The sequence below is a fragment of the Choloepus didactylus genome, chromosome 5 (genome assembly GCF_015220235.1).
Source record: "Choloepus didactylus isolate mChoDid1 chromosome 5, mChoDid1.pri, whole genome shotgun sequence".
NCBI classification, from domain to species: Eukaryota; Metazoa; Chordata; class Mammalia; order Pilosa; family Megalonychidae; genus Choloepus; species Choloepus didactylus.
The window spans coordinates 149,967,810-149,992,553 of NC_051311.1; the positions used below are offsets into that span (position 1 = coordinate 149,967,810).

General features: G+C 34.9%; 1 protein-coding gene and 1 pseudogene across 1 annotated transcript in view; one reads left to right on the forward strand and one right to left on the reverse strand.

The window, feature by feature from the left end:
* CDK13 (cyclin dependent kinase 13) overlaps positions 1-23,357 on the forward strand; it is a 116,554-nt gene extending 93,197 nt beyond the window's left edge. The window contains 5 exon segments of the mRNA XM_037837126.1: positions 10,954-11,070; positions 11,628-11,759; positions 17,555-17,760; positions 20,925-21,374; positions 21,931-23,357. Of these exon segments, the coding sequence (XP_037693054.1) occupies positions 10,954-11,070; positions 11,628-11,759; positions 17,555-17,760; positions 20,925-21,374; positions 21,931-22,781 (1,756 nt within the window). The 3' untranslated portion in view covers positions 22,782-23,357.
* On the reverse strand, positions 16,054-16,115 carry LOC119535606 (annotated as a pseudogene).
* Positions 23,358-24,744: the final 1,387 nt, after the last annotated feature.

The following is a 24,744-nucleotide window of genomic DNA, read 5'->3' on the forward strand; positions in this document are numbered from 1 at the left end:
TAGTGTTCTTTAAACTATTTTAGAACATAAGAATAATGCAGTAGGAGATTTCTTATCCAACCTTCCCTTCAACAGACTTAATGAATTAATTGATGGTCTCCCTTCCTTCTCAAAATACTGACTGGATGACATGGCAAACTGAATACTTGCAGCTAGTAGGCTACCACTTCCTAGCGTGAATACGTTATTTATGCCACAGTTGAAGAGTGTGATGACCAATGGGTAGTAGCTTCCAAATTTTTATGCAAACTTTTTGTTGTAATTATGGCGCTTAGTTAAATATTGCTGAAAGTGTTTTTAACTTGTAGTTTAATTATTTGAGGAAACCAAACTAAAAATCCTTGATGCGGTGGGTGTGGTTTATGCAAGATAACTAATGTAGAGTGTCATTCAGTGAATCCTCTGTTGAAGGAGAAGCCCTTGGTCCTGAGTCAGAATATTGGAGAAAAAAATGTACATTAAAACATTTTCATTTAAAATAAAGTGTTTACAGTAAGTATCTGTGTATCTTTTTTAAATGAGTCACCCTTTAGCCATTTTTTTCAGTTAACCAACCATTGTACTGGATATTAGATACTGCTTAGATGCTGATTGTACTGGATACCAGGGCTTATGCTAACGATAGTAAACATTTATTTAGTTTTTGCAGGATACCAGCATTTTTCTAAAAGTTTCACTTGAATTATCTGTTAAGCTTCATAACAACTCTATATCTTCCTTTTTATAAGTTAAGAAAACTGAACCTTAGATGAAGTAATTTGTCCAGCATCATACAACTATAGCATGTGGCAAATTAGATTTTAATCTAGACAGTTTTACCTCATTTTAAACTTTTAACCATTACTCTTTACTACATAGGAAGTAAAGCTTCCTGTAACTTTCTACAAAATGAAACACAGGTAACCAATACTTGACAAAGATAGTATTAAAAATGTTTACAAGATATTAATCCAAATATTCCAAAGGAGATGTTAGCGAATACTACTCACCTTTTGATTAAAAAGTTAACTGGCTAGAATCAAATAAGGTTCATCCCAAGACTACAAAGGATGTTTCAGTATTAGGAAATCTATTATTATAATTTATCATTTTAATAGAAGTAAAATAATTTTTTTTTATCTTGATAGGTGGTGCATAGGCATTTGCTGCAAAAGTAAATTCTTAGTAAGTGTAAAGGGGTGTTTCTTTAACATGATAAAAATGTATATCACATACTAACAGCCAGAATAATATTTAGTGGTAAAGTATTAGAACCATTAAAGCAAGGAGGAGAAAAGATTGTCTTCTAGTATCATTATTTGACAGTATTCTAGAAGTACAATTAACTAGAAGTGTTAGAAAAGTGAACCAATAAAAGGTATAAATAGTGGAAAGGTGGAGGTGGGATTGCCATAATTTGTATATGATAACATTATATATATGGAACATACAAGAGAATAACCTGATGAAAGACTTCAAAATAAAAAATCTGGTAAAATGACCAGTGTGAAAATACGTGTGTGTGCACGCATGTGCGTATGTAAGTAAACTATTAAATATTATATACATATATATACATACATACATATATGCAGTAGTTTTCAAATGTATACCAATAGTAACCAGTCAGAAAACAGAATAGGGAGGAAAGATGCGTTTAGCAAAACTATCACCACATCTGCTCCAGGAATATTGAAAACTATAACTTCTTACTTCAAAAATGTAAAGAATGTTGGAGAGGCATATCTTGTTCTTGGCTAGGAAACCTTAATTTTTTTTTTTTTTATTGGCAGTTCATCCTAAATCAGTAAGTCCTAATGAGAATTTCAGAGGAATTTTTTTGAAACTTCATGATTGATTTTAATGTTTATCTGGAAGGATAAACATGAAAAAACCAGGAAAATTCTTTTAAAAAGGGAAAACCTGGTGTATCATATGTTAAAACACATTTCTAGTAATTAAAGCCATTTTGTACTGGCGCAGAATACACAGATGAAATAAATGGAATTATATGGAAATACAGAAATAGAACACATTTATATGGACCTTTAGAACATAATAAGACATTTCAAATCAGATGGATTAATTGAACAATATTCATTGATTGCTGTGTGCCAGGCCATAGGGATACAGTAGGAAAAAAGGTCCCTGTTTTGTGCATTCTAGTTATAGAAGACAGCCAAAACAAGAAAACAAATAAAAAAAAAGATATCAGGTGGTGGTAAGTGTAAGGAGATAGAAAATGATGGGAGGTGGTTTGTTATATAAGGTCTAGAAAGGTGACTGACAAAGTGACATCTGAGTAGAGATCTGGATGAAGTATAGGAAGCACAGAATAGTAAAGACCCTGAGGCATAAGTGGGCATTGGTCATTTCATGGTGTTGAATTGATTAGTGAACCATATGGAAAAAATGAAAGCTGAATTCACCCACCTAGTAGCATATTGTAGTTATGAGAGGAAATAGTAGATTTGCGGATACTGACATGAAAAAGCAACAAATAGTTTCATGAAAAAAGAAGTTTTCCAGAAGACTATGTTTGATTTGACACCATGTAGGGAAAACCACATTGTATACATCAGAAGAGTTTGGAAATTGTTAATCTGAACATGGACTGTGAAAGGGTAAGGGAGGGAACAATTTTACTTTTAGGTTTACATGTTTCAGCATTTTTCTTTCATTTTGTTTGTTGCTAAGAATCAAATATTTATAATATAAAAAATGCATCAATTTTGTTTCTATAGCATTAATATTTTTCTTAAAACAAGAAGAAAATAGGAAGTTTCTAATAGAAGAAATTAATCTCCTTGAATATACGGAGGCAGCAAACTGTATTGAAAAGGGCGGGTTTTGGAACCTTACAGTCCTGGGTTCCAGTGCCAGCTCAGCTACTTCCTGCTGTGGTGACCTAGGATGAGTTCCACAATGTCCTGAGTTTGTTTCTTCACATGTAAAACAAGACTACTATGTTTAGGGTTGTAAGAGTAAAATAACTTAATGTAAATACATTTCTTGTTACATACTTCTCTTCCTCACCTTATTCACAGTAATGCTGGGATATTTCCCAAATCTAAAGCCTTAAGAATGCTGAGATCTAAAGTCTTCACTGTACAATGTATGTAAAATGGATCAAGAGTTGGGGTACTCATCAGAATCTGTCTTAAAGAGGTTTTCACTACAGAGGTCTAGTTCTTTATACTTTGCCTTGTCCAGAAAATATTTTAGGCAGATTAAAAAAGTTTTGTGATAGAACTAGCATGGGTTAAAAAGTGACGGAAAAAGAAAAAAAGGGGTGGGGGAGGGAATCAATAAGGGCAAAAATGCATTCTGTAAGGGTACAGACATATATTACAGGTGGGTCACACTTCTGACTCAAAACTTTCTAGGAGGCAGCTAAAAATAAAATGCCTGTCACAATTTACATTGCTAATGACATTAAAAGACCTATAATCATCAAAGAAATTAGAAGTAGATTAAAATGAAAAGAATCCTCTCCCCTGTCCACTCTGCCTCTCCATAACCCCAGCGCGCACACGCGCACACGCACACACACACACACACACACACACACACACACACACACACACGGAGCCTCAAGCCCAGATGGTTACACAGGTGAAATTTTATAAATTTTAAAGGAACAGACTTCAGTTATTCCAGAAAATAGGAAAAGTAGGAAATTTCCCTTAAAAAAAAAAACGTGTGTCTTCATAAACCATTAGCATAAAAAATTCTGTAGACGTTTTTTTGTCAATCTTTTTGGTGTCAGAACTTCTTTACACTCTTAAACATTATTGAAGATCCCAAGGAACTTTTTGTTTATGTTGGTTATATCTACTGATTTTTAGCATATTAGAAAAAAACTGAGAAATACAAAAATATTTATTCATTTTAAAATTAAGTTTTGAATTTTTAAAAGTATATTTTCCAAAATAAAAGAAAATTTAGTGAGGTGAGTGGCATTGTTACATATTGTTTCCAAATCTCTTAAATATCTGGCTTAATAAGTGGCATTTAAATTCTCGTATCTACAATATACTGTTTTCGTGTAGTGATATGCTGTTTTGGTTGACATCTGAAGAAAAATCTAGATATGGGGTTGAAAAAGGGAGAGGAGTATTTTAATAGTCTTTTTTGGATAATTGTGAACATTCTTCTATATAATGCATAAGAACTCAATAAGTGGAAATTTTTTTTACAGGTTACTTGTAATACGCAATCTGAAACCATATGAAGGAACATCTTTTACTCTGATAACATTGAAAACCATTGGTCTGTCTTTACTTTTAATGGATCTTTTACCCATGAGTATGCATTGGTCATTTGGAAAATACTGGTTCACTGAATTAATCTTCCAAATGTAACATTTTCATTTTGTAATATTTATCATCACCACTGATTTTATCTGAAAGGCCTTTGTATTGTGAAGCTGTCAAGCTCATGACACTTAGATCTAAGTTTTCCAATATTCTGATTTTCTCTAGAAAGCTTGAATTATATCATTGACAGTAAATACTGTCAGTTGCTTTCCTTGAAGTGACATGCTAACTTCTTTCATATTTGAGAAAATGTTTGGCAGATATCCAAGTTGAATACCCATAGTTTGTTAGTCATTCTTGCAGGTAAAATTGTGTTCCATGAATAAACAGCTACTTCGGCTTGCAACTCAAGTAATTGTACTAGTGCTTCTCCTCAGGATAACTATTGTAGTTTGTTGTGCAGCAGAAGAGAAGTGCTTTATGAATATTTCCCATTTTATCACAGAGAATGTTAAAAAGATACATACCTAAGTTTTGGGAATTATAAAACTAATAAATTTTACTTTTTTATCAAGTACATACTTAAGTGAATCTGGCTTCTTTTCCCCCTGAGATTGCCTGGTGGTGAAGAGAACAAGATGCTACTAGTATATTTTGGTGCCACTGCCTTGAATCAAGCTTAATGCACCAGTAGTTTTACCCACCATTGTTTTTGATCCATTAGTGTAAAGTCAGCACATTGAAAAAGGCAAATAATACAATGTTTTTTGACCTGGCAGGCCTCCTGAAGAGTCTGAAGAACCTCCTAGGGTCTTTGAACTCCACTTTTGAGAACTCCTGTCATATGTCAATCTCAGATATGAATATTGATGCAAAACATCTAAATTAACAAGTAGAATATAGCATTGCACTAAAATAATAGTACTTTTATTAGGCCTGAGTAGTATTCTCCTTTGAATATAAGGATGGTTCAGTATTAGGACATTTCTTAACATAATTCACAATATTAGTAGTCCAGGAGAGAAAATGCAGACGATCATAACAGTTTCTAAAAGTCAAACTGATAAAGCTAAAGCATCCTTTATAACTTTAAAATCTACAAAAATAAAAACCCAATTACAAAGGAATAAATTAATCTTTCCTTAATAAGAAATATGTGTGAATTTGTGTGTATATATTTATATCTTTATTATGTGTTGTATGTTTTTCAAACCAAAAGTTATCCTTAATGGTAAACATTGACATTATTCTCATAAAATCAGAAACAAAACAGTTGCTCAATATTGTGAACATAACTATTATTTTAACATTGTTTGTTATTTGCCACATAATATAACATACCATAATGAGAGAGTTATGTACATTTGAAAAATATATGTGAACTATGATTATTTATAGATGATATTATAAACCTGGAATGATTCGAAGAAACAACCATAGAACTGTTAGGAACCAGTTAGATGGCTGCTTAAAAATTTTGTATGTCAGATTTTGAATCTTTCCTATAACCAAAAGCATTTCTTATTAACTGCTTAGAAAATATAATGGAGTAAAAATACATTCATAAAAGCAAAAAAATTAAACCCATAGAAAGACTATGCAGTATCTAATTTAAAAAAATATATACAACAATTTAGAGAAATAGTAGAATTGAATGTTTCTGGGATGGAAATATAGAAATATTATGTATTGTAAAGGTATCCTTTTAAAATATATCTATAAATTCAGAGCAGCAGTTGAATTCCAACAGGATTACCTTACTTTTGGAATGTAACAGTATTGATTCTACATTTCATCTGTAAGGGAATTCTAAGTGTAATTGGAAGGGAGGAGTGGAGGGAGGGATTTGTCCTATCACTTTTCTTTAGCTAAAGAGTAATGGGACTGGTTCCAGAAGATGGCGGCATAGAGAGCAGTGGAAGCTAGTTAGTTCTTCTGGAACAACTAGTAAACAACCAGGAACAACTAGTAAATAATCTGGAATAACTGCGGGGGACAAACGTGACTGTCCCTCATCATACAACAACCTGAATTGGGAGGAATGTCTGAGATTGCAGCATAAGATCTGTAAGTAAAAACTGTTGACCTGAGCCGGGAGCCCCCTCCCCCCATAGCCCGAACTGCAGAGCCTTGCAGTGATAGAGAGCAGCACTCTCCCAGCAAGCAAATATAGCTTAGCCCAGCTCCAACTGGGGTTTTAATTAACAAATGTGAACTGCTCAATACAAGCTATGAATCCCTAGCAAGCAGACAGAGGCTTTTGGTGATGACAGACCTAGGAGAGCCTGAGGACTTCTCTGGGAGGGAGGGGGAGCCCAGAGGACCAGCTGCTGTCTTTGGCAAATGGGTGAAACTCAGGGTGGCCATGAACTGGCCCTGAAGGGGGGATTTCTGTCCCTTTTTCAGCTCAGTGGAGAAAGCCTCAGCCATTTTCAGTTCCCAGCGCTGTGACCCAGACAAGTGTGGAGATAGCACAGGCAGAGAGACTATTCAAATGCAAATGACCTCTCCCTAGAGGGTGTATTTTCCCTAAGAGGAAAAAGGTTGTCCCAAGCTGTGCTACTGACCTTCCATTCAGAACCAGACCACAGAACCTAGGGGAAAACAGCCATGGGCCATACCTCCTTACACCAGTCTGGAGCTACAGGCTGACAGGCGCCACCTGCTGGGCAGAAAAGCACAGTGACTTGAGGCCTCATGGGGTGTACCAATCTTCTAAGACAAACCCTTAGGGAGAAGTGATATCATTGCCTCCTGAGACATGAGCCCGTTCGGTCTGGGAAAACCTGATTGGGGTAACCAGGGAAACCAGATGCTTAGACAACAGAAAACTACAGCCTACACTAATAAAAACGAAGTTATGTCCCAGTCAAAGGAACAAGCTTACACTTCAGCTGAGAGATACAGGAATTGAAACAAGTAATGCTAAATCAATTCAAAAATGTTTAGGGAAGATGTGACAAAAGAGATGAAATGTATAATGAAAACACTGGGTGTACATAAGGTAGAAATTGAAAGTTCTAAACAACTGGCAGAATCTGTGGAAATGAAAGGCACTACACAAGAAATGAAAGACACAATGGAGATATACAACAGCAGATCTCAAGAGGCAGAAGAAAACACTCAGGAATTGGAGAACAAGACACCTGAAAGCCTACACACAAAAGAACGGATAGGGAAAAGAATCGAAAAATATGAGCAACATCAGGGGATTGAAGGACAACACGAAATGAGAAATGTACGTGTCATGGGTGTCCCAGAAGGAGAAGAGAAGGGAAAAGGGCAGAAGCAATAATAGAGGAAGTAATCAATGAAAATTTCCCATCTCTTATGAATGACATAGAATTATGGATCCAAGAAGTGCAGTGTACCCAAAACAGAATGGATCTGAATAGGCCTATGCCAAGACACTTAATAATCAGATTATCAGACATCAAAGATAAAGAGAGAATCCTGAAAGCAACAAGAGAAAAGCGATCCATCGCATACAAAGGAAGCTTGATAAGACTGTGCGGATTTCTCAATAGAAACCATGGAGGCAAGAAGGAAGTGGGGTGATATATTTAAGATACTGAAAGACAGAAACCACCAACCAAGAATCCTATATCCAGCAAAGCTGTCCTTCAAATATAAGGGAGAGCTCAAAATATTTTCTGACAGACAGTGAGATACTTTGTGAACAAGACACCTGCCCTACAGGAAATATTAAAGGGAACACTACAGAGTGATAGGAGAAGACAGGAGTGAGAAGTTTGGAACACAATTTTGGGAGACAGTAGCACAGCAATGTAAGTACACTGAACAAAGATGACTGTGAGTATGGTTGCAAGAGGAAGGTTAGGAGCATGTGGGACACCAAAAGGAAGGAGGAAAGATAAAGACTGGGACTGTATAACCCGGTTAAACCTAGGGTGCTCAACGATTGTGATAAAAGGTACAAATACGTTTTTACATGAGGTAGAATAAATGAATGTCAGTGTTGCAAGATGTTAAAAATAGGGTGGGACTGGGGGGAAATAAAATCAATGCAAACTACAGACTATTAAAAAATGGGGAAATGGGACTGATATTTATATAAGGCTATTAATGTGTCAGATGCTAGAGCTTTTAATTTTGAAGCTATGAGGTAAAATTAATCTAATTTTACAAAAGAAACAGATTTTTAAACAGTGCAACTTGACCAATATCACACTGACTGGATTCAAATCCAGTGTTTGTTTCTCAGGTCTGTCTTCATTTTAGTTAGGCAAACTGCCTCTCAAAACTGTATGGTATGTCCCTAGCCTACCTTTCCAGCTTAAACCTCTTTATGCCCTAAATTCTACCTACACTGGTATAGTCTTCTCCCAAAATGTCTTCACTTTGCTACTTCTATGCCTTAGCATGTGTTCTTCTCTTTACCAGTGAAACGTTCCTCTTATTCCTGTTCCCACCTGTCTCTGGTTTACTTATCCTTGGAGTTCAGCCACAATTCTGTACTACTCCCTCATTCAAGTAAATTTTCTTGTATTCCTGCAGTTGAAATTATCCTTTATTTCCTGTATTCCAGGTTTTTTTTTTTTTACACTTTTATTATAATACACATCTGCCTTGGCTTATTTTTGCTTCTGTAAGTCACTTGGGGAAGTATAAAAAAAAATGAGGGACGTGATTCCTGAACTAAAATTTTGTAAGAGAAACAGACATGTAAGCAACTAACCATTCTGAGTAGCATTGGTGATAAGGAAGATTTCATTTAAATAGATTAGTTTTGATCTGAACCTTTAGATATGAAAAAGATTCAGCTAGGTAGAATCTGGGAGAGAAGGAATATAACCACAGACATGGAAGAGTGGTCCGTGAAGAGAGATGCACTGGGAAATGAGAATAGAAAGGGAGTTTGGGACCACATCATATAGTACCATGGTATGGAGTTTGGCCTTCTTTCCTAAGGAGGCCACTATATATTTTGAGGGGGGTTGTGATAATTTGGTTTTAAGGAAGAAGGGAGGAGTGTACAAAGAATTTAATCTTAATAACTTCTAGGAGCTTGGACTAATCAAAATCTTAAACTGTACCGAGTCATAAAAAATACATTTGAATGATGTATGGCTTTAAAAATATGAGAGATTGTCTCATAAATGTTTGTGTTTCTGAGGTAGCAATCTAGAGCTCAACTAAAGAATGTCTGGCAACTTTAGTCATCACTTGCTTATGTACATTTTTATATGCATATATCTAAGTTTGCATGTATAAAAAACTTTTACTCCTAGTGATGCATCAACACTTTCTTTTTATAGACTATATACATTTATTCTTGAGAGTAAGAATTCTCAAGATTACCAAACATTTTAACCAGTTTTTTACTGCCAAATCAGGTAGTTTGTAGATATTCACAGCTGGAGTAACCTGTTTGTTTATAATATTTCTTATACAAACTAGCATAACAAGAACTTACTAATTGATACCCAAAAGAGGGAGGGCTTTCCTCCCCCCCTACGTGGGATCAGACACCCAGGGGAGTGAATCTCCCTGGCAACGTGGAATATGACTCCCGGGGAGGAATGTAGACCTGGCATCGTGGGACGGAGAACATCTTCTTGACCAAAAGGGGGATGTGAAAGGAAATGAAATAAGCTTCAGTGGCAGAGAGATTCCAAAAGGAGCCGAGAGGTCACTCTGGTGGGCACTCTTATGCACACTTTAGACAACCCTTTTTAGGTTCTAAAGAATTGGGGTAGCTGGTGGTGGATACCTGAAACTATCAAACTACAACCCAGAACCCATGAATCTTGAAGACAGTTGTATAAAAATGTAGCTTATGAGGGGTGACAATGGGATTGGGAAAGCCATAAGGACCACACTGCACTTTGTCTAGTTTATGGATGGATGAGTAGAAAAATAGGGGAAGGAAACAGACAGACAAAGGTACCCAGTGTTCTTTTTTACTTCAATTGCTCTTTTTCACTCTACTATTCTTGTTATTTTTGTGTGTGTGCTAATGAAGGTGTCAGGGATTGATTTAGGTGATGAATGTACAACTATGTAATGGTACTGTGAACAATCGAAAGTTTGATTTGTTTTGTATGACTGCGTGGTATGTGAATATATCTCAATAAAAAAAAAAAGAGGGAGGGCTTTCAAGATATACATAAGCTGAGAGTAAAACAGTTAAAATTCCTAAATACCTTGAAATCTGTGGCACTACTTAAAACTTGAAAAATTGTTATGTTTCAAGAGTTTTAGAGTCCTCCTGTTGGATAGCATTCACTAGCTGCCTTCCTGGGGTAGTGTAGGAAATGTTTTAGATATTTATTGCAGTCTACCTTATATTCATGGTATGAGGTAGTGAGAGATACCTAAAAAACCATGGAAAGACATGCACTAAACTATAGTTCCTTAATTTATTGGCAGGAAAGTCTTTGTGTTGGTTTTAAGACATAGACCACATATTTTGAGTGCTATCTTTGTCATTTTGAGATTCCATTTTACAGATACAAAAGTCCTCTAATTAGGAACTTGAATGCTTAGAGTGTTAGAAGCATCCACTGAAAATAAATTGATTTCCTAAAACTAGTAATTAAACTGGGATGACTAAATTATTTAATATTTCTTATACTTTGGATCAGGCTTTAACTTTTGTGTATTTAAAAATAAGTTAATGTTTTGTATAGCAGTTTTATGTATTATTTTTTCTGTGTAGTTTATAGTGATGTACTTTTTGTGTGTTGTTTAGCCGTATATGTGGGAGTCCCTGCCCTGCAGTGTGGCCTGATGTTATCAAACTACCATATTTCAACACCATGAAACCAAAGAAGCAGTATCGTCGAAAGTTAAGAGAAGAATTTGTTTTGTAAGAAGGGGATGCTTAAACATCCATATTGCATTGAATGTTTTTTTTTTTTTTAAAGTTGTTTCTAGTGAATTCTAAATGCCATTCTATCTGCTTATTGACCCAAGGTAGATCTAGCACAGAATCTTTTAGTTTTTAACTTTAATTTGCTAAATGCAAATTATCATTTCACAATCATTATGGAATTGATGATTTGAGGTTGTGTGTTTGGTTTGATGCTTTCATGAAAGAACTTAAAACTGTTTTCAAGCTACTTGAGCTCAGGTTTTTATTTTGTTTTAGGAAACTGTCTTGCCCCATTCTTAATTTATGTTACAATAGCAAATTGCCCCTAAAGTAATAAAATATATTGTTCTTTGCCAAATTTCAAATTATTTTTGAATAATAGTTAAAAAATTATTTTTAAATGAAATATTTATTAAAAGGAAAATTTGAAATTTATTGGAGTAAGGTGTTGTAAACATATTATAAAATACCAGTATTTAAAATAAGCTCATAAAGAGATATTCAACTTATGTCTAAAGAACATATTTCCTTTTGTAATCCTTTTATGCTAGTATACCTGCAGCTGCTCTAGATTTATTTGATTACATGCTCGCCTTGGATCCTAGTAAGCGCTGCACCGCTGAACAGGCTCTTCAATGTGAGTTCCTGCGAGACGTGGAACCCTCAAAAATGCCTCCGCCAGAGTAAGTGACTTTTTATTGTATTAGATTCCACATAAGTAGAATCTGGACAGTTTTAATAATATCTGTATATAAGGATCTGAAGATTTTCCATGCTCAGCTAAGTCAAAAGAAATAGAATAGCAGTAATACACATAGTTTGCACATCTAGAATCCAGATGCTTGCTTAATGTTCAGCTAACCATAGGAGCTAACCATAGGACTAACAAAAGCAACCTTCATCTGACTAATTTTAGGATTAATTAATCTCAAGTTTTTATTAATATATTTCAACTCTGAGAAAATATTACTGCTGCTGCTATTATTATTTCTAGTACTACTCCTACCAATAGTAGTATTTATAGTACTAGTACTGCTATAACTAAATTTTTGAGTGCTATGCTAAGCATTTTTCATGTATTTACATTAATCTTTATAATCCTTTCAGGTAGGTATTTTTGTTATTACTATGATTACCATTTTACAGAAGAGGAAGCAGGCTCAGAGAGGTTAAGAAACTTGCCCAGGAGTACAAGTGTAGTGAAGGTAGAGCCAGCTCTCAAATTCAAGTTAGTCTAATAAGAAGGAGAATTTCTGAAACACTCCTTGGCATAATACATAACTGAAAATCCTTTTCACTGAATAGAAGAGTATCAGGAGCCTGTGTGGATTGAGTTTATTGTCTGATGGTAGGAGGTAGTGCATAGAGTTTGGGACTCATATTAGCAGGATTCTTGAACCTTCACTCCTTATGGCTCCTATAATTTCTCTAGAATTGATTGGGGAGGGAGGGATGGTGGAGGTAACAGCAATCATCTGTTTCTCCATGACAGGATCTAGAAACTTTGTAGGTATTTTCTTAGTAATGTCTTAAATAGTTATGAGCATCTTTAAAAGCAAGCTTATCCCCGTAATAAAATATTTCTGTGTAGTAAAATTATAAAGAAGCAAAACATGGGCTTTGGAGTTCAAATACTGGCTCTTCACAGTTAAGATTGTGCTTATTATATTTCTACAAGACAGTCATACTCAGCTTCATAAGTTTTTATTGAACTGTGTATATGGATGGTCTTTGTGGGATAACTTAAGAGGCAAAAAGGATCTATCTGACATGCTTAGAGACCTGAATCCTTAACTGTTGAATTAATTGTTTCATGTTTGTTTATCAGTATATATCAGCTGTCTTGAAACTCAGGCTGTAGTACCTCTTCAGAGAATTTTTTAAACTTATGATTTTGAAAAATTTCAGCCCTACAGTAAAATAGAGCATTCATATACCCTTCACCTAGATTCAACAATTGTTAATATTTGTACACATTTGCTTTCTCACATTGTAAATTTTTCCCTTGAACTCTTTGAAGAAGTTGCAAAAGTGACACTTGACTCATAAATATTCCATCATGTATCTTTAGAACTAGGGCTTTCTTCTGTGTAACTACAGTACCATTACAAAACATAAGAATTTTAATATCAGAATATTTAATGTACAGTGAATATTCACATATCCCCATTTGGCCCAATATTTTCCTTTATAGGCTTTTTTTTCCCCTTTGGCTAAAGAGTTCAGCCAGGTCTCACATTACATTTAGTTGTCATGTATCTTCAGTCTTAGTCCATCCTTGGGGAGGGCTTAATGATATTGACATTTTTAAAGAGTTGATGCTAGGTGTCTTGTAAAACGTTGCACATTCTGGATTTGATGTCTTTCTTGTGATCAGAATTAGGTTAACATTTTTTGTCAAGAATAATACCAGGGAGGTGATGTATGCTTCCTGCTGTGTCACGTCAAGAGGAGTATGTCTGTTTGCCGCATTATAGGTATTGCTAAGTTGCATCACTTCATTCAGGTGGTTCACTTGAAGGAATGTCTAAACTCTTTTTTAATCGAGAGTTTAAATGGTTGCAAAAGATGGAATTTTCAATGTATCATAAATAGTAACATTTTTAAGTGGCTCAGTTACATCCCTCTTGTAAATGCATCCAGTGAAATCTAAATATCTTGGCATTTTTTGTCCACCAAGATTCACTTGAAAACTCTTAACAATAAAAGAGTATAAAAATCTCTTTAACAATTGGATGTTGCTCCTTTTTCATCTTGAACTTATATACTTCTACAGATTTTTCATTTTAATGTAAGTTATATTTGTGCTTGAAATTATTTTATGATTACCCTATTGTACTTCTTTAAAATACATACATGTATATAAACAGAAATTTAATTTTAAAAAATTTCCTGACTGTAAAGCTCTTTTTTTCTTGATTAAATTGTTATTGCAAATAGTGGTACACATTTCAGCCAACAGAAAGACAGAAAAAAGGAAAGAGAAAGAAAGAAGAATTTAGTAAATTTTGTTGGGAATGCACCCTAACGAAGTAGATGAGGCTGAGATTTTTTTTTCCCCAAGTAGTTTATATGTCTCATGATTACTATTACTTATTTTAGAATGAGACATAGTTCCACATCAATTGTAATTCCATTTTTTATTTTTATAAGAAACCTTATAAATAAGTATTTGTGAATGGAAATTGTCATAGCTACATTACTGAGCTCTTTGATCTCCTTTCATGTTATATCCCAAAAGTCATATAGTGACTATCAAAAATGGTTTTAATGATCTTTCAGATGTTAATTTAAGATTCTCCTTCAGTTTTCTTGACAGTAAAGAACTGGAAACCATAGGACTTGAAAAAAGATATGTTACCCAGTTTATTAATCATGGACTTTTTTAGGTTTTGAGAAAATAAACCAAAACACTTTACCAATACATAATAAATTAGTTCTTATTAAACTTGTTACTTTTTCTTTTAGCATCACTGGTTTTATTCAATGTAGGGTTAGGATGTCAGCATATTAATTTCAGTGCCACTTTGCCCAATCCATTTTTAAAATTAAATGTTTCTTATTACATACTTTAAATATATATATTTTTTGTCAAAACCTTAGAACTATAGATTTTACCCTATTCAGTTTATGGGAAATCGTTCCACAGAACCTAATATAAATTTTGTCCATATTGTCAAGCAGATCATGTAAATCAAACTTGACTGCATTTTTCCATAAAAATAAGCAAGTTAATGTACATTTTGAGGAACACTCTAAATCAGTAACAAATGGATTGCATCTTGTAAAGATAGATTACTAAATATAATGCTATTTATCCAGTATCTTTTTAAATAAAAGGTTATATAAACAACAAATATACCATTTTTCTTTATTTTGTAATATATAATGAGTAGTTAAAATTATAAGTTACTATGAAGAAAAGCATAGTATTCCTTTGGAAAATATGTATACATATCAAACTCTCACAATCAGTTTTTAGGATTAATCAAATGAGAGTGGGCATATAAAAAATAAAAAAATAACTCCATGAATTGCATTAAATGTCCTGTCCAACTTTCCTGACATACTTATTGAAAAAGCTACTAATTAAATTGGTAGCTACCCTATAATTTTAGTTTTCATTAACAGCAAGTGAAAAATGTTAATAATTTATAAGATGAAATACGATCAACTATAATTGGAATAAATGTATCGTGTTAAAAATGGTTTTAAATTACCTCACTGAATGGCAGATAGTATCAGAAATGAATATAGTGTCTACTCTGTGAGAGGCACCAAGTACTTTATGTATGTTAGCATATATTATGTCTACCCCATGAGGTAGATACTATGTCATTCCCAATTTTAAAGATAAGGAAACTGAGGCAAATTTCTTCCTTAATGAGATGCAGCAAATAAGTGCCTGAGCCAGCATATGAACTTTCAAGAAAGTACATAAAAGTTTGGTCATCCTAGAAAACATTCTTGATAAATCTGAAAGAGTCAGCATTAGTAACCTGTACCACTGTGGCTATTTTTCGGGTAATGTTATTTTTTGCTGGAGAAGAGTATTGAGAACATACATAAAGCTTCTCTTACCTTTAAGTTGCAGTAGGGAACAACAGCCCTTTTTAGTGGATTTCTTTGCTCTGCTCTTAAAGGACTCAGACAGGACTTACAGGAGCAGAGTAGTCCCTGACAATCAGATGGAAGCGGTGGAATCATTCCAGTTACCTCACTTTGCAGTACTGCAGTATATCTGAATTCAATGTCCCAACAGAGGCTAAGGCCATACATCATGTAATACACACACATACATTCTCACACACACACACCAGAGGGAAGGAAAGTCTTTGGCAGGTTTATGATGCTTTCAAGCGGCTTCCCAATATCAATATTTCAAATTGTCCCTTTGTTTGTTACTCCAGGAGGTTTTTACACGCTGAGGCAATGCACCATAGTAAGATGGCTGAGAGGTATGCCTTTGTTTTGTTTCTGGACCTCAGGTGCATAGACTTGATTTAATCATAATCTTTGTTTCACTCATCATTGGTCCATGCATGGCTCTCTTTTATTTATTTTACTTAATTAGTTATTTTTCAATAATGTTAATCAGCAGCCATGAAGCTACCACCCAAACAAAAGCTAGAACCTTGAAAATAACTTACCGTAATCATATCATAACCACCGCCCACAACCCATCTCCCTTGCTTTCTTCCACCTGAGGTGTAACCATCATCCCTTGTTTTCTTCTGTATATATTTTGTTGCCATCCATATGTATATATTTTGTTGCCATCTATATGTACTCATAAAAAGCTATATATTTTTTATTTTAGGTTTTAATTTCATAAAAGGATATCATGCTGTTTGTAATCTTTTGGAAATTACCATTATTACTTATTATATTGCTAAGATTCAACCATATTGTTGCATATGCCTTTATTTTATTAAATGAGAAGAGTAATTATGAAAGAAGAGGTATGAAAGAAGGTGTGAAAGAAGAACCTGCTTGAATATGCAGGCTATTCTCAAAGACCATTTTAGGAAAGAGGACATATGGATATGGAAATTAATTCCTTTAAAACAATGCCTATCAGGTGTATCCCCTTGGAAAGTCTTCCTTTACCCATAGAGGTAAACATATCCCAGTTTGAAGACTTCACCACAAGGTTGGGGCTGCTTAAGGGAATTTGTAGATACTCTGGGCAAGTTTATTAACCTTTCCAAGCCTCAATTTTCTCATCTTTAAAATAGATAAAATAGTAAATTTCTGTTGGGTTTTTTATTAGGGTGAGAAGAAATATTTATAAATCAAATATTAATCTCTTTGTTTAAGCAAAATTTATTCTCAAGTGTTGTTAGTGTTATACAATGACATTAAGATAGAATTGTTTCAGAATTGTGGGCAATTCTAATAGCCGCTAGTTATTCAAAACTCTTCATTGATAAATGATGAGCCTCTCTCTGCCTGGATTACCTTTCTTTTAAACTAATCTGTAGCATCAGTTTAATTGTAGAACATTCGATTATTGACACAAATAATAGTATTTTAAAAAGTAAAAATCTTTTCTCAAATGTTATGTTCTAGAGTTTACTACTTTTTAATCCTATGTCTGTTTTCTGCAAATGGCATATTTTTCTGCCTTCTTTTTTTCATGTACTATTCAATGCATCATACACTATGATAAGAATGGCTTTAAAAGGTTGCACCAAGGAACACAGTAACCTACTCTTACAGATATATGTATTCTTCATCATAGTTTTAATAAATGATTATTTATTGATTATTCAGAAGCCAAAAAAATTAATCTTTCTATAAAAAAGATGAAGCTCTGGAAAGAGAGAGAAGGGCAGGAAGGAGGAGTTTTATTAGCCTATGAATGAAGTCTTCAAAAATGACCTTTTTTGAACTTTTGTGCTACTTAGTAAATATTAGCATTTTTTTCTGTTGGGAAACGCCACGCACAATTTAATACTTATATTTTTTCTTGTAGCCTTCCTTTATGGCAAGATTGTCATGAATTGTGGAGTAAAAAACGAAGAAGACAGAAGCAAATGGGCATGACAGATGATGTTTCTACAATTAAAGCCCCCAGAAAGGACTTGTCTCTGGGCTTGGATGACAGTAGAACCAGCACACCCCAGGGTGGGCCGCCGTCTTCACAGCTGAAATCCCAGGGCAACTCGACTGTAGCACCAGGTTAGTAATGCTTCCATGGGTTTGTTTTCTTCATGTTCTTTTGTGGCTAGTGTTGATTATGTTGCTCTGGTGTTAAAGTGTCTTGCAGCTAAAAGATGAAAAACTGGTCTGTTCACCAAACATGACATTTCCTTGGTATTTGTTTGTGCCAATGTAGATATGTTTTACTGCTACTGGCACCACAATTTTAAACAGTCACAAGGTAAGATTGACATATAAAGAAGGCATCAAATGAAGTATGATTGGTCAGATTTCTCTATTTCCTGTTTACCCTAGTGCAAGAGTCAGTAGAACTTTTACTACCACTACTCTTAAGTGAAGCTCAGCATTCAAAGTCTGGAAACTTAAGGGGGTTATAGATATCAGAAGAAAAATATAGGAGAGACAGGCAAAAATCATAGTGAGAGTTCCTTTATACCATTTATAACGTCCTCAAGTCACTCTTACTGTTACTTATTTCCCTGTTTTAAAACAATATCTCAAAGATTGGAATCTGATATTTGTGCTAAAGATGAGGTATGATTAGGAAAGCTATTTTATGTCCTTTTATTTTTGGAACCTTAAATTTCTTCCTATGACTCAATTCTGTTATAAGATTAAACTTCATGAGAAGTCAGCCTCGCAAATGTCAGAGTGTTGTTAAACTTCATCCCCTTGTTTAGTTAATAACTAATTTTGTAAATGGAATCCACTCCCTCATTTTGCCTCAAGAATCCAGAAAATGTTCAGCTTTGGTTCAATTTTTTTTATCAAGACAGTGACTGTTATAAAAGACTAAATAAATATGCGTGTGTGCATGCACATGTGTGTAGAAGGGGTTGGTTTATTAAACATGGAAAGTAGCCTAGCCCTTTTGGTGGTTGAATTATAAATATAGGGTAGATGAGCTGAGGTAACGTGAGAAAAATCACCATGTAATATACAGACTTATCCTTGATCTTTATCAGTCACCATATTTAAAGTACTGATGTATTTTACTTTAAAAACAAAGAGGCAATTGTTATTTGTTGTTCAAAAGTATTCTTCAGTGTTTCTTGAAATAATGAATTCTCCTTGTACCTGAAAGTATTTGATGTATACATAACTTTGAGAACATGTCTGTTGCACAGAATGAGGGTTTTCTATATAGCTATCTGTTTTTCCTCATCTTAGAAATATGTAAAATTTAGAGGACAAAAGCAACAGGAAGTTTTCTTGATTTGTATTTACATTACATGTTTTATATTACCTTTGCTTAAAAAGGATTTGTGGTAGCAGCAATAGGAAGTTTGGATGGTTGTCTGTTTTAGTGTGTGGAAGCCTTACCCAGGGGGTAGTTGCCAGATTCCTTAATCTAGCAGGTCTTTATTTATGTTCCTCTTTGAGGAACTGATGTCCTTATTCCACTAGTAAACCTAGAGGGTAGTTATTTCACTCTTATTTTCACTGGTAAAAAATGAATTACCCTTTCTGGACTCATTTTGTTACTGTTACTTGGCTCTAACTTAGTTTACAATATTCTTAATAGTATTTTCATTTTGTTTTTTAAATTTCCCCCCTTTTTAAACTATCACTGTTCAAAAGTGAGAATTCTGGCTTTTTGAAATTAAAAAGTATCCTTTCCTTTCCATTTTCTTCTCCATCATCAGTTAAATTTCTTAAAATAAGAAACTGTCCCTTCTGCAGAGAAGACACCTTAAAGGGTACTTTCCTGTGCTTACACAGAGACTACCTCTGCTAATAAGAGAAGTGAAAAAGGAAAATGAGGCGAAATGGCCATTTGTGTGTAGCAAACAAGCATGATTGCTTATTAATGCCTGTGAGTCATAAGAACATTGCAGAAATTTGTTTTGAATTCATCAAAAAACAATATGAGCAAGTAGTAAAAAATATCTCAAAGTATATGAAGAAAGAATATAAAAAGATAGCATTAATGATCAGTTTTTAATCTATCTCCTTGGAGTTTCTCCTCTTCTAGCCTATCATCCTTGGGTTATCAGTATTTGTATTATCATTTAACATATGTAATGTTGTATGTATTTAACCTTTGTTATTATGTATGATTCATGTAAGTTCATGCAGAAACAACCTTTTCTTGGGAAAAGAAAAACAGCTGAAACTGTTTTACTGCTGATGAGTTAATACCTTCATATATGCAGTATGCGGATTGTAAGCATGCTTCTGTATGAGTTCCTAACTTACTCAAGGTTTTCTTTTCTTTTTTTTTTTTTTAATTCAGTTTTATTGAAATACATTCACACACCATATAATCATCCATGATACACAATCCACTGTCCACAGTATGATAACATAGTTATGCGTTCATCACCACAATCTATCTCTGAACATTTTCCTTACATCAGAAAGAACCAGAACAAGAATAAAAAATAAAAGTGAAAAAAGAACACCCAAATCACCCCCCATCCCACCCCATGGGGGTGGGATGGGGATAAAAACTAAAGGACAGATGGGGTGGGATCAAGGTTTTCTTTTAACTTTAAACAAAATAGTAACTTGAATAAAAACAGACATTTGATAAAAGAGTCTGAAATATCCTAATACAAAGATAAGGTTAGGTTTTTGGATGATGAACTCTATTTTAGAGAAGCAGTACAGCATAGTAAAAAGCTTAAACTCTGGAATCAGAATATCTGGGTTCACATCTCACCTCTGTTACTTACAGAGTCTTTGAGCTTTGGCAAGATACGTAGTCTCTCTGGGTGTCAGTTTCTTCTTCAGTAAAATGAGGCTAATAATAAGAGCCTGCCTGTTATGAGGAATAAAGGATATAAAATGCTTAGAAAATACCTAATAACTCTGTGTTAGCTATTATTATCATCATCAATATCATCATCATTACTAATCATTTCCTATTCACAGGTGAGTTCTAGGTTAAATCTATAGCATGGAGTTTCCAGTGAAAGTCATGATTGATTTTCCTTTTGAAATATTTACTCCTAAAGATAATTTATTCAAAAGAACTCTAGTTCTTTTTCTGTTTTTGTTTTTGTGTGCAGCTATATCTTAAATGTACGTGAAGATGAACTGGACTGAGGTTCCCTGTTCACAGTATTTCTTAAACACCCTCCCTCAAATGTACATTTTAATATAGTAAGAAAGAGCATTTGGGGGGTGGGAGGGCTGTGAACTATGGCAATTCTAATTAATACAAATTTTGTCTTTAGTAAAAACAGGCCCCGGACAGCAGTTAAACCACAATGAATTGGCAATTCTACTAAACCTACTACAATCTAAAACAAGTGTTAATATGGCTGATTTTGTTCAAGTGTTGAACATTAAGGTAAACTCTGAGACTCAGCAGCAGCTAAATAAAATAAACCTTCCTGCTGGAATTTTGGAAACAGGTGAAAAACAGACAGACCCATCAACACCACAACAGGAGTCTTTGAAACCATTGGGAGGAATTCCACCTTCTCAGACCATCCAGCCTAAAGTGGAGACTGATGCTGCCCAGGCGGCTGTGCAGAGCGCATTTGCAGTTCTGTTGACTCAGTTAATAAAGGCTCAGCAGGCAAAGCAGAAAGACATGCTACTAGAAGAAAGGGAAAATGGATCCGGTCATGAAGTATCATTACAACTCAGGCCACCTCCAGAACCTAACACTCCAGTATCAGGTAAGTGTGCTGATAACAGACCAACCACTATCACGGCTGCAATCACACTGTTTTCTTGCTGTTATTGATTATCTACAGTGCATACTGTCCAGTGGCATTGCTAGGAGATGTCCTAAGAATTCTTAGGTCCCCATTACAGGTTGGATTCCTAGTCAGTTTACTTCCAGGAATTGATTCATTAACAAGCTATCCTCCATGGATGATATAACTTATTATGAATGCTGTAGCTGTCTAGCAATGGAATGCTTTCATTTTTCTCAGGTAAGCTTATGGTTAAGAAATACTTCCATTCCAAATACACAAGAATGGTTAACCAAGGCAAAACGTTATGTATACAGTAGCTTTTGTTCCTCAAGCAATAAATAGGTATATGTGAGTTATATTTGATAAACCAAATAAATGGTGATGGGTAGCTTCAACACTTGTAAACCTTTTTCCTTTTCATTTAAAGTTGTGCCAGAGATAGAACTTCTCATCTTTAGGACCACCCATAGATTTTTTGACTATTTAGTTTTACATGATAACTTTGGGCTCTTTTTTTGCTTGTTTCATTTAGGGCACGATGACCTCATTCCACACCCAGATGTGAGGCGAGTAGAGCTGACACCAGAACCAGACAGGCCTCGGATCCTGCCTCCCGATCAGCGACCTCCTGAACCACCTGAACCACCCCCAGTCACTGAAGAAGATCTGGATTATCGGACAGAAAACCAGCATGCACCTACCACTAGCTCTTCATTAACTGACCCTCATGCCGGAGTGAAAGCAGCTCTGTTACAGCTACTTGCTCAGCATCAGCCCCAGGATGATCCCAAAAGAGAAGGTGGTATTGATTATCAAGCAGGAGATACTTATGTACCCACTTCAGACTACAAGGACAATTTTGGATCCTCTTCTTTCTCTTCGGCTCCTTATGTTAGTAATGATTGTCTAGGAGGTAATTCTGCTCCACCATTGGAACGACGTAGCTTCATTGGAAATTCAGATATTCAGTCTTTGGATAACTACAGTACTGCTTCATCTCATTCTGGTGGTCCACTTCAGCCTTCTGCCTTTTCAGAGTCATTTCCCAGTTCAGTAGCTGGATATGGAGACATTTACCTCAATACTGGTCCCATGTTGTTTAGTGGAGACAAGGACCATAGGTTTGAATATAGCCGTGGCCCTATTGCAGTCTTGGCAAACAGCAATGACCCTTCCACAGGGCCAGAGAGTACTCATCCTTTGCCAGCAAAGATGCACAACTATAACTATGGTGGTAACTTACAGGAAAACCCCGGTGGCCCTGGCCTCATGCATGGACAAACCTGGACTTCCCCCGCCCAAGGACCTGGATATTCACAGGGATACAGGGGACACATTAGCACATCAGCTGGCAGAGGGCGAGGCAGAGGGTTACCATACTGAGTATCTGTTCTTCCTCAGGCACATCATTTTTATCTGGAAAGACTTTTCTAGCTGCAGTTTAAGGCAGCAATCCAAGAGACTTGAATAATATTAATTCAACAACAGCTTTATTTTTATGTGGAAGAGGGTCTTGCATACAATAGTAAAAAAAAAAAAAAAAAAAAGACAAAAAAACCCCCACCTTTGCTTAAATTCATGCTGTTCTAAAACTAGATCTATTGATTTACATCTTCACAAATTCTAGTTAACAATTTTATTTTGTATTCTTGCAGTTTTAAGTGAATGCTAATCTTAGGGACATAAACCTTTTATGACCCTCTTGCAGATCTTCTGAACTATGCACATTTGTGCTTTTTTTGTAAGTTTGGACCAACTTTTATGTAACAAACAAACAGCCCCTCCACCCACCCCCTCCAGTTTTACAACAATCAGAAAGGGCACTGATTTATTTGGTATTTTTCTTTTTATGAAGCTACCTTTAGTCAAAGGTCACTGTCTTTGCACCTGCTTTCAGTGTTATTGTGAAAGGTGTACTTTGTGCTCATTTCAGAAAATAAAACACAACCTTTCTCTTGATGCAACAGTTTTTATAAAAAAAAAAATGGTCAACGTTACTTTTGTTTTGTTTTTCAGATCTCATAGCCAAGCAAAATACATTCACATGAAAATAATGGGTTTTATATGTAAACGTGGGTGGGGTGGGGAGGGTAAGTAAGTGCCTTAACAGGTAAGCTTAAGGTCTGAAGTAGTAGTTAACCTTTACACTCATTTGTCTTTTAAAAGGCATCAACTCATTGTATTGAAGGGACAGGAGGGGCTACCTGTTGAATTCCTGTTAGGTCCATTCCCTCTGCCTTCATATTTCCTCCTTTTCTGCCTGTCTTTGGGTTGTGTTATGCCTTTTACTATCACCTTCTCTTGATAGGGGAGTGAAAGCAAAGAAACGGAATAGAATTCCAGCTACTACCTTTTGTTACTTCTGGGAAGTTCTAAAAAGTTTTGTCATTTACATGGCTGAAAGTAATAGCTAAATGAGTAATTTGAAGTACCGTTTGCTTTCAGACTGCCTGCCACATTGTCCCTGTTTCTGTTTGCCATGGATAATTGGAAAACAGTACTATAGAAGCAAGGTTTAGGAACAATTTGCATACTTCTATTAAAGTTCATGTTGGGGGCGGGGGGAATGGGTGACAAACACCCAAGTTTTAAGTTATATAATTGCCATTTTAAGGAAATGTCAACTCTACTCTCTTTACTAGAAACAATGCCTAGATTGATTTTATTGACACAAAAAGAAAAAAGTAGTGAGAGAGAAGCTCTTATCTCCCCTCCTCTTACCTTCTATAAGATTTACTATGACTTCTGCCAGACTTTTAGAGCAATTTTAGTTCATTTAACACTGTTCTCTTTATTAAAAGCAGCAAAGAATGATGGATTAACCCTTATTTAAACTGTGATGGTGTCAAGTCTAACAAACTTTGCATACACATTCACAAACACACAAAATTATAGTAATTAGAGAAAGGAACCAAAGGTAAATGACCAGTGTTTCTATTATCATTAAATAGGAAAACAGGCTCTGGAAATGAGAATTGTGCCAACTAACCGTTTTGTTTTAAGTATCCTTCTGATAACTTATTTTTTGGTTGGAGTCTTAAATTGGAACACCTGTTATAGAATGGAAATTGCTCCAGTTCTCAAGTCAGTCTTGTAACCTGTGCCCAGTATCTGACTTATAAACCTCTATTTCAAAACAGTATATGGTACATACTATGGTTTGGTGACAGTGATAATACATTAAAGTGGATAATTTACCATTTTACTACTATAAAGTTTATGTCAGTTGACCATTTTATTTTTTGATGTAATTTTTGTTGGGGAAAAAGTAAATGGGAAAAAATATTTTGCTTCTATTTGAACATTGAGTACTAACAACTTATAGTTAATTACTATATTGCAGGAA